At 31.1% G+C, this 12,154-nt stretch overlaps 1 protein-coding gene across 1 annotated transcript in view; it reads left to right on the top strand.

Moving 5' to 3' along the window:
• Nucleotides 1-12,154, top strand: part of SNF4Agamma (SNF4/AMP-activated protein kinase gamma subunit) — a 133,757-nt gene that overhangs the window by 85,699 nt on the left and 35,904 nt on the right. Inside the window, exon 8 of the mRNA XM_033346735.2 lies at nucleotides 6,893-7,026. Coding sequence (XP_033202626.1) covers nucleotides 6,893-7,026 — 134 coding nt within the window. The remainder of the gene's footprint in view (nucleotides 1-6,892; nucleotides 7,027-12,154) is intronic.

Here is a 12,154-nt window from a genome sequence, read left to right as displayed (position 1 = left end):
ACGTTACGCAATATTTTGTTCTGCAAGCTCAGCTCCGTAGAGTTCAGTTACCATTGAAAGATCAAGAATCACCTTGACCCGATCGTGTAACTATTCCGCTGTCTAACAATAAGTGGTTTACATATTCAATACCTCATTGCAGAGTTTACCAGCTTCATCAGCTATTCACGTATACATATATTTTTAGATCCTCCCACCGCCTACCTCCTACGACCTTATTGTTAGTTTAAAATCTTGCACGTAATATTCGAGCAAGCAAGGCAACTTTTGTCTAATAATCTGAATCACAACATAAGCTGATTTTTACTTATTATATTATATTAACTTACTATTAAACTGTGAATGACAAAATAATGTACTTGTATGTATAATATATACTATTACTTTTTTCTCCGAATCCTCCATATTCTGTAGATATTTTGTTTTCATTTTGTTCGTATTATTCTATGATTACTATAGAAAGCTTTTATTACATAGAAGTAACTATTGTTTTTTCCATATTTTCATTTCTCTAATTTGCATTATTATTTATATCGGTAAGATCCTGGAAATGCAGGAAAGAAGGTTAAATTTCTTCAAGGTAAAATTGATCGAGTATGTCAATTAACTGACCGTGAGATGAAATATCATCCGAGCGATGCGAATGTGGAATGTAACGAGGAAACCGAAGCCGAACGTTCCTTCTCCATTCTACTTATTCTAAAGGTCACTTCCACCGTTGTGCATCATAGTTAGACCTCAAATATATTTAAGAATTTATGAGAAGTTTGGTTACAGTATTTCGTGAGCGAACGAAATTTCTGCGTAGGTTTCATTTCTTTATTTATATTCATAGAAACGTGAAGTTATTCATTAAATACGTCAATCTGTATAGGGAATAAAATAACCATCCGAAACTAACGATTGAAACGAATTCCGATTTCCTGTATCGTACGCAATAGGAAATTTTAACGAGAAAAAGTTTATTTTACGAAATACACGACCGGAAATCTTGATGCTTTTGGCGCCGCGCTGCGCCACGCCATCCAAATCGTGAGAATCTGCAGAATTCAAATCTTTCGTTTCTCACGTTTCGAAGAATGCAAACGAGGTAATATCACGCAACAGAAATGAGACATTCTGTTTTATGCGGGCTATGCGATAGCTTATTTTTTCTTACGAAGCATGTGCGGTAAAACTTTGCTTTAAAAAATCACATATCTATGTGTTAATATCATAGTTTTAAATTTCTATTTTATCTGCTTATCATTACACTACTATACACAGCTATTTTGTCTGCTTATGATTACGCTATTATCTACATATCGTTGTTAATTATCGTCGTCAGTTACTATTTGCTGCAAATAGCACTATATTTGCAGCAAAGTGATCTATAACGGTCACGAAGAATTTGCACACCTTATCTATAGATACACTTATTTTCCAAAGAAAATTTTTTTATCAGGTTCTACATTTCATTTTGGTAGTACGAAATTGTTGCAGTCATATGACAGTACATACTACCAAATGATAATATATTTTAATATATATTTAATTTATTGCTATGTAAATGTTATAATAAATACAGTGATGTGCAAATATTTGTTGCAGCCACTATACATATTTGTAATAATTAACGGGTTGAAAATCGTAATGGCGTATGTCAAGATTTTGACAATTTGGATTTAGTCGCGTGTCTCAGCTCTTAAAAACATCATCCTACTAAATGTCATAAGAGGCTTATAATCGAGTGAATTTATAAGAAAATATAGTCATAGTCATAGTATAAGTCAATACTTTTTGGTAACCATGGATGAATGCATTTTTTATAAAGCTTAATGAACTAAATTGGCTAAACTAAAGTAAACTAAACTAGGCTAAAAGCTTTAATTCTAGGTATGTAATAGTTATAATTTTGTTTCACACTTGTCAAAATATGATAATTCATAATTAGATGAACTTTTAAAGACTATCATGGATGAAATGTCACGTCATGCGAATTTTATTCTAACGTTGACCTGTAATAATACTGATATTTATTTGTCCTTTAATGTTGAATATAATGATAAGAAAAATTGCATTTGTGTTTGACCTTATTGATTTTTAAAATAAATATTTCACCCATGATAATTAAAATGATTTCCTTTAATGATAGCTTCCAAGTTAATATCATTTTTAAGAAAAATATAAACCTATTAACAATTAAGCGACGAAACCAAACAACTCGAATTTCCACAATCATTCGAATTTTCAATCATCTTTGTATACAACGGTCTCTTATCTTCTATCTCGATACAATAATAGATTTCTTATTATTTTAATACAATGAATCTCTCCGGTTGCAAGCAAATCACATCTTTATCGTTGTATTATAACGTACATATAAATTACATCTTCATATTTGAAATTATACACACGTATGTATGTACTTATGTAAATTACACGATACTTATATTTTTAATTTGTAAGACTACGATCCACCTTTCTGAAATTGATTTATCTTTATTACAGTTGAATCTGGGTAACTCGAACCTCTATAAGACTACAATCTTGATCCCCTTTCGCTCCGCTGCGAGAACTTCTAGACGTCGAAATAAAATCGCAGATGCATTATTTTATCTCGGTAACTCGAACTTAGAACAGTCAGGCCTCTATTAGTCGAAGTGTTTATCTTTAAAAGTTGAATTTCTATTGCAACTCGAAGTGTAACCATAGTTATGCTATGTGTTGTAAGATGTAAGAAGCCAGTTATTTCTATATTGTCTCCTTTCCTCCTATTTTTAGGATTGTCTGAAATAATGTAGAACGGATAACATAAGACCTACCCCTACTTCGTCGCTCTCCAACTACATGTAAATCCGTGAAACTAATCTTTTCTTCGTCAGTCGTACACTTGCTATCATCTCCCGCGTCTTTAACTTTTTATTTATGTACGTTGAATACGACGAATTCCAAACGGAAGTGCGAACTCTAAAATACTAACACTTTCTGAAAAGATGAATGTAATTGTGCGTTCGTAAAAAAATTTCAGTATGTCGAATCTTTGTTTGTTAAATCTCTTTTACTTGGAAACTTTCGATAAGTCTATAATTCAAGGACTCCAGCTCTTCCTTTGAGGTTCGAATTACCGAGATTCGACTGTAACATGTAATTCTATAATCATAGAAATTTCTAAAAAAATGATAGAAAAATGTAGAATGAGTCACAGAGATGAACTTCATGAGCGAGTTCAATGCGAACACAATTAAAATGTAAATAAAGAGTGGCATGGGATTTTATGTATTCCCATAGAATATAGCAGATGTACATTGTACACGTCTGCTCATAAATCGTGTTAAATTATAATTCGTTAAGGCCAACCAGTGTTGGTCAACCAGTATGGCCAATCCGTGAGCATAAAATTTATCAGAAAGAAGAAATTTAACAAGTTTTATTTTCGGTGATTCACGTATGGGTCATGATGGGCCGAATTTACATATCCAATGACGCACCACTGTAATGGCGCGTAAAAGGAACGATGAGTATCTTATTGCAAGTATCGCAACATAATTCAAATATAAAGTCTTCCAAGAAGTTTTTTATCCACAAAATTTCGTAATTTAAACCTGAAGTTTTACAGGAAACTTGTTGACGCGCTACGCACAGAATCTGCTTAATGTCTATGTATTACTGTATACGATGAGCAAATATTTCCTAATAATAAAATAGATGTCTGTTAATGTGTATCGTGTTCGCATATACATATTTGTATATCAGTTTGTTAGCTGGGAAAGACGAGTAAACTCGTTGTTACATAAAGTTCTCAATTTCTTGGACATAATAATTTTGATATTTATGCATCTACAATTTTCTAATCGGCCATATTAAAAGTATTTCACTTTGTATGTTTTATATAATTTTTTTAAATAAAAGTAAGTTGTGTTTATTGACTTTCAATTCGATAATTATAAAAACTTCTGATTAAGAAATGGTTAGGTTAACAGGTTATAATGGTTGGTAACTGGTGGTAAAAGCGGAAAGGGGGCGATTCTACGCGAAAAAAGAAGTCGAAAATATAGAATAAAAATTTTTCGTTTGAGGCTTTGTTTTCAAGAAAATCGACTTTGAATTTTCGCTCGGTACGCGTGCGGTACGTTATAACGAATCTCACTGTAGATCGTTGTCTCGGTGGAAAAATTAAAACAAAAAGAATTAAAAAAAAGATTTTTATTCTATATTTTCGACTTCCTTTTTCACGTAGAATCACCCCCTTGCCGCTTGTACCACCAATTACCAACCACCCTGTATATTAAACGTTAAAAGTGTTTTGGTACAATTTAAACAATATTGTAATGTATGGTATATTTTTTAATTTTGTTGATTAAATAGAATATGATTTATTAGATGGAATATGATATTCTTGTTACCGACTTGGGTCATTAGAGTAGTTTTATATTTCACTGGTAAATAAGAAAGAAATATTTACCGACTATGGCGCTTACATATACAATACGATGGAAAATGCATAAGGTAGAAATATAAATGATAACTCTTAACATGCAAGGCATCAACTTTCATCGAATGACAAATTATTCTTTGATTCTGACACATCTTGCGAAACTACCGAGCGACCTTCGTTTCTGGATACATTAACATACGTTCAAGATGTTTCATTTGTCTTTTCTGCCTCCGTATCTTTGTTATTTGCAGCAGTATAAAATAAGTATTATGTAAAGAGCGTTGTAAAAAGACAATTTTAGTATTCGAGTTTGTACTTTTTAAATTTCTGATCTCGTCGATATGAAGTGATAATATATGTATTTGAGAATAATATTCGTGCCATCTTTGTTATCATGTTCTTATATCTTTACAACTAATCTATTAAAAAGCAGCATAACAAAATTATCAGTGATCTTGGAAACTAAAAAATAATTTTGTGATTCGAAATTTATAATTACAGTATCTTTTATGTAGAAATAAACAATTTTGCTATTAGTATTTTTCTTGTTCCTTTTTGTGCTGTAAAAAATATCGAAGATATAAACTGACGAAATGCAAAGATTAACAATGTAAATGTAATGGAGAAAGAACCGTATGAGATGTTGCCCGGAAAATTCGTGCCGATTTTCGGTAGGTGACATTAGAACAGGTTTGAATATATCAGAATGATCGAAAACAAATGACATGTGTACATATTCTAAAAGGTGATCTTTCAAACATCTTTAGAAAGAAATTTGGCTAGCAGACATTAATTTTTGTTACTTTCATACGCTCTTAAATATGGAAGGAAACAAAGTGCATTATAGGCATTTGATGCCTTTCTTCCACCGGAAGGGCAAAAATGCCGCACAAGCAACAAATAAGATACGCGCTGTTTATGCTGAAGGCGTTATAGCTGAAAGAATTATGCAGAGGTGATTTGCTAGGTTTAAAGCTGATGATTCTTGAAGATAAAGAACTCCCGGGTAGACCCTCCATACTGATGAAGATTAGATCAAAACTCTGATCGAGAATAACTCACGCTATACGACACGTGAATTAACAGAAATATTAAAAATATCAAAATCCACCATCCACGAGAATTTTGCGAAGCTTGACTATATAAACCGTTTTAATGTATGAGTTCCCCACGATTTAACGGAAAAAAATCTGAATGATCGTATTTCCATTTGCAACTCGCTCTATAAACGCAGCGAAGGGACACCATTTTCGAAGTAAGTAGTGATGGGCGATGAAAAATGGATTATTTATAATAATGTTGAGTGGAAAAAATTTTGAGGAAAGCGGAACGAATCACCTTTAGCCAGCCCAAAAGGCGGTCTTCGTCCAAAAAAAGCTATACCCTGTGTCTGGTGTTTCTACTAAACAACCAGACGATAAATTCGCAAAAGTATTGCTCGCAATTAGGCGAATTAAAAATAGCAGTTGAACAAAAACGTCCAGGCAACTAGCGAATCGGAAGAGCGTCGTGTTCCATCAGGACAATACACGGTCTCATGTGCCATTGTCTACTCGACAAAAGCCGTTGGAACTTGTTTGGGATGTGCTACCCCACTCACCGTATTCACCAGACATTGCGCCCTCAGATGTTCACCTTTCAGATCATTACAAAATTCCTTTAATGGTAAAAGCTTGAACTCTTTTGTCGATATAAAAAATCATATTGAAAATTTTTTCGTCGAAAAACCTGAGAAGTTCTGAAAGGATGAAATATTCAATTTGCGTGAAAGATGGAGAAAGGTTGTGGAACAAAATGGCACCTATGTAATTCAATCGTATACCGAAATTTAAATGTGCTGTATTTGAATTTTCCTTGAAAATCGGAACGAACTTTCCGGAAAACCTAATACATACATGCCCCCCGTTATTTCTAACGGCTCGAGGTAAACCACGATTGATTTTGCCTTTTTTTAATGAACCATGTGACGTAAAACGCAGAAGAAGAAGAAGAAGAGAAGAATATTAATGTTATAAAACCAGTTAGCTCGTCACTCGAAATAATAATATCGTGATCTTTTAACCTCCTATTTTTAAGCATGTCGGTTCATTTTTGTTATAAATAAATTATATCATATCTACATTTACATGGACCAATATTCTCTTAATTTAAATTGGTTCTTCTTCGTTAATATTTTATTCTATAACGCTTCAATTAATAGATTGATATACATATATTAATTATTACATATAACGTTAATACGTAACATTCACTTTAATTTAAAATTTAATTTAATAGAAAAATTATTACAATTAAATTAACTAAAATTAAGAAATAGAAATAGAAATTATAATCCAATAACGTCTTTTCTTCTTTTTTTTTCATGCAGTTTAAATTTCTATTATCATTTATAATTTTATATCAGACACTCGGTTTTTTAATTATAATTTTCGCATTATATTAAACCAACGATAAAATATGAATTGAAAATTTCAGGCGCACTTAGACGGAGCTCTTTGGATCCTGGTGCCAGACGATTCTCTTTGGGTACACCCGCGATTCCTCATAGAGCTTCCGATGCTTGTCTAGATCCTGTGCACGCCGCCATCCTCTTCCGAGACGCGAGAGGGGTGAGTGTTAACTCTAATCTAAGTTTTTATAACTCGATGCTGGTTCATCAATGTTGATTTTCGTGATCTATTTCTATCTGCCAAGATCTTTATTGGGGATAAGTAATATATAGGGTGTTCCACATAAACTTGCAATAGTTGCGATATGTTCCATTCACATAGACTTGTGGATGTAAGAATGTAGAGCATCCATACAATATGCAGAGATATAGAAAATTTAAAAAAATACCCAAAATATTCACTGTAATACTTAGACTGCGGATGTTTATGGATTGACGAGATATTTAAAAGTGTAAAAATGTATAAAATGTAATGTAAATGTAAATATCCAAAGCATGGTATATTATGTTTATTAGTAGATGAAAGACACAGCTCTGTTTAAGTTCCATTCTTTTGATTAGCCTTCAGTTAATAACAATTTGAATTTATATGAACATCCATAACTCTAAATTCTAATAATTATAATAAATACGTATTTATTGGATAAAACAAATTCCTGTGTGGCTCCTATTTCTTTAATTATGGCCACAAAAATATGAAACTGAATAAACAATATTTTATATATTTGGTAGAAAAGACCACGATCGAAAATTTTCACTTTAGATTGTTTTTTTTTTATATTTCGAGATCATTTTTTTATTACTTTTTAAATATTTTTATAGTATATAAGATAGTAAATAAATAATATAAATAGGTAAATAAATAGATAATGGTGAACAAGACGATTATTATTATACAATATGTGTAATTTATGATGGCTTTAAAGAAGAATGTCGGATAATATTTTGTCGGAAGGTGAAAGCGGATGAAGCCTTAGCGCATGAATTAATATTACGTACATAGATAACACCCATAAAATTATTCTTATTTTGGCGATTGAAGGCCGAGAAGTTCATGTATTTATCACATTAAGAAAATGTGTTAAATTAAATTGCCAACATTCATAGTGTTTTCTAATAAACTGAAAGCGAATAGAAATTTCGATATAAAGATTTTGTACGCTTTTGCTTTTCTGTAGATTATAGTCTATTGATACAAAGATAAAAGAAACGTTTCTCAGTAGATATTAATATCTTTCCATTATTTAGAGAATCAAATGTACGAGCATATTGAGGGCATATTAAAATATATGAAGTTTCATTAAAAAATATTAGTGAGCTCGAAACTCAATTAATTTGAATCAATTAATTATTATTAAATATAATAATGAAAATAATAGTAATAATTATCTATCCTATTCAATCGCATTAATAGAAATGTTTTAACTATGCTGATGCTTTCCAAGATCAACTTCTCTTATATCTTTTCTTTTTATATTCAACTATGTTAATAGGCTCTATGCCTTTATTAGAAATTAGTATTAGAAATTTATACGCGAATAACATGATAATTGTCTGAAAAACGACACCTCAGAGTCATAAAATAAACATGACATGTGCATTATTTTAATAAAAAAAAAGTAGTCGCTGATAATAATCCTAGAAAGTTGATTTTAGATAATAAAACAACATTCAACCGTGCAAGTTAAATGGAACATCTCATATATCTAAAGACTGAGTTCAAAGCGTATTGACTTCTTAGCTCTCGTATGCTTTAATTATTAATTTAAGTTGTATTTAGTTGAAGACGATTAGTGTAAAACAACGATATACAAATATTTTTTTCACTTCTTTCTCGTTCTCCCTGATACAAGCTTCTCGCAGCGGTAAATTTTCATTATCACGCATTCCATGCGAGATAAGAAGCTCATGTTTGCAAGACGACGATATCCAATATCTGCATCGCGTTACGCGTCTATGGTGTCCTTAGGCTATGGTTTTCGCACAAGGTTGCTGGATAACTAACGGAACATAAACAAAATGTTCGCAAGTCGTTTATTTTTTTTGTCTTTCCCTCTACTCTAACTCATTATACATATGTAAAGCATTTGTATATATCGTCCGACGAAACGCGAGAAGAATCTAGGTCACAATGAAAGCTTGGAACATAAGAGAGAGGGAAATTCAATAGAATCGTATAGAAAAGAAGTAACGTTCTTCTCATAGGTGCTTTATCATATTAGAGAAATGGGACAAGGTTATCCTTTCTGCTTATGTATCTAGTCAAATGAATGAGATACGCGACAAACTCATAAATGAAAAGTTACCAATTTGATACATAAATTGTTCGTTAATGATTTTGCTTTTTCTCTTACCAATTAAACACATACATAAAGTTGTAATGGTCGGTAAGTAGTATCTGGCAGTTGGTAAAGATGATACCTACGACATTTTGATAATGTTTCTTAAGTGATGGAACCACTATTCTTTCTACGTTATCGACGCTAGTTTAAGTTCATTTTTATCGATATTTGTTAACATGCAGTTGATTTTCTTCTCTGCATTTTTTATTTCATGTTCAATTTTAATATCATTTTTAATATTACCGATTTACCATAGAATAGTACATACTACAAGCACATACAGTACTACAACATTAATAGTGCAAGAAATTTGAACTATATATAATTATGAAATAATGAATGAGATATAGGATACTATACGGTTGTATAAACAGGTGTGGAAACTCCGGTGGAGGGAGCTCTTAATGTCGGGAATTGTGTTTTACAGATCGGCCGTCATAGAGTGCTACAGTCGAGAAGTTAGCATTTTGTATTTAGCGCCATCCTTTGGTGAAAGCATCGAAGGTAAAAAATATAAATTAAACCACTAAGCTTACTCAATGACTGAACTAAATAACTTTTCACAATTCTTTACCGTTAATTTAAGGCAAATATATATATACAGAAAACTGTACTTTAAATGAATTAATTACGAACTATTATTAAATATGTATTATTTTCAACGAAAAATTTAACAAAATCACAACTTCCAAATCAAATATGCATACATATATTTAATATGTTTAAATTTGACGTGTATATTGGAAAGTAAATTTGTTTTTAATTTTCTTAAATTCGTTAAAAAATTGTGTAACTATTAGCTCTATCTGTAATACATGTAAATGTCACTTCCAAAGTATACATGATTGAAACATTTCAATATTATTAACTTCAATATTATTTTTATTGTAAAAGCAAAATTATAGTGTAATTTTAGACTTTACAAAGGTTTTTAATAATGAAAAAAATATTTATATTATATAACATTTATCAGACATAAGTTAGATATAAAATAATAAAAGTATAATTACAATAATCGTATATGTAAGACAGAAATTGGTATCTATTATCATTATCGCTTTTTCTTTCCACGCCGAAGACAGAGAAGAAAGGTTCTGACTACTTTTACACGATGGCGTTACGCAACGAATCCTAACTTGTCAATTGAAGCGCCGTATTGCGGACAAATTAAGAAACATTTTCCGATCTGTATATATGGCCGTGGCTGAGGCTAAGTCTTATAGACATAAGACAGATCAGGAAATGTTTCTCAATTTGTTCGCAGTAAAATGCTTCAATCGATTTGTGAAGCTTTGTCGTACAGCGCGACCTCGTGTTTTCAATCTGTAGCACGACCGTACACAACATTTTCTGTGTCACACGAAATATTCTATAGTTACTTAAAATATATTCTGAAAAATTATGAAAAGTACTTTACTTCAGTTTCATTTATTTTCTTTACTGCTTTATTGCTTTCACCGAAGAATGGCGTTAAATGTAAAAGTTTAAACGCTATGGATAGTTGCCGATTTGCAAAGCGCATCTTACGATCATGATCACGACATTAAGGCTGAATGCACATAAACGATATTTTACCGCGGGATCTCGCTATGACCATATAGCTGTCTTTATTGTTCTTAATAAGAAAACAAAGAAAGAAATATGATCACAGCGAGATCATATAGTAAAATGTCGCATGTGCATGTAGAGTCTCCGTTACCCCCACTACGGAAGTTGTCAGACTTACATGCCGTGTGTACATATACGATCGTGGGACAGGGTATGTATTGTATATATATGAAAAATGTTACGGTTATATATCGTCTATGCTTATATTTAGGAAACATATGTAAAGAATGTGTTTTTATCGAAACTCTATCATGACTTTAAATATAGAATCGAAGATTGTACGATTTGTTAAGGTGTATTCTTGGAGCTTCGTCAAATATGCGTCGTGGTAAGGGTGCAAAAATTTGCTACCAGTAATATATAAGTTTACGAATAGTCTTGAAAAACATTGCCGGATAATGTAAGACACATGTTCTTCACTCTCTATTCTTATTCCCGCAACTTTTTATTCCTCTCATTTTCATTCTTCTCGTTACTTTTCTTCTTCGTGTTCTTATTTTTATTTACAAAAATTGGATGCCCAAAGCTCTTCGAAAATCCCTTTTATTTACTCGAATTGTTTTTTATTTCTAACCACGAAATATATACCTAAAATTTATTTATTTTCATTTACTTGCTTACTTTAACTCCCTATAACATGACATAACTTGAAAATTACATCATTTAGTACATTCGTTACAATAGTTTATAATAGTAATAATAGTACAATAGTATTTATATATATAAATCTGTCCTTTTAAATATTATTTCTATTATTAATATTATTATATTAAATATTTATTATTGTCATATTTTCTTCTATTATTACTATATTATCACGTCAGTAACAATTATTAAAACCTATCACTCATACTAGAATCAGAAACATTTTGTTGCAGCATAAATTCTGTCCGCCTCTTTATTTATATGTATAAGTAGGTTATCAAAGTTATAATTAAGCTGCAGGTTTTTATGCAAATTTAGAATTTTATAAACACAACTGAAGAAACAAAATTTAGATAGAAATTTGCTTTAACTATTAAAAATTATATCGAATACTTTACTTTGTATATTTTATATATTATAGATATGTAATTCGCATAACTTTAAATTTTATACAAATGAATAAAAATCCGCAAACTAGTTATAATAAATGTAACATTGCTACCTAAGTCGATATAAACCGTGTTCCTAGAGGTTATACAAGATACATTATTCCCACTATTTCCATTGGTCTCTTAATAGCGGGGCATTCAGAAAGGTTTTATACTGACAAATATCGCTTAGAATAGATCGAATAGATCTTCATTCTTTACATGCAAACCGATTTGGCTAGAAGAAATTAAATAATTTTAAGAT

Source organism: Bombus vancouverensis, chromosome 2 (assembly GCF_051014615.1).
Source record: "Bombus vancouverensis nearcticus chromosome 2, iyBomVanc1_principal, whole genome shotgun sequence".
Taxonomy (NCBI): Eukaryota; Metazoa; Arthropoda; class Insecta; order Hymenoptera; family Apidae; genus Bombus; species Bombus vancouverensis.
The sequence above is the reverse complement of the archived record's forward strand: the minus strand, read 5'-3'. Positions and strand labels throughout refer to the sequence as shown.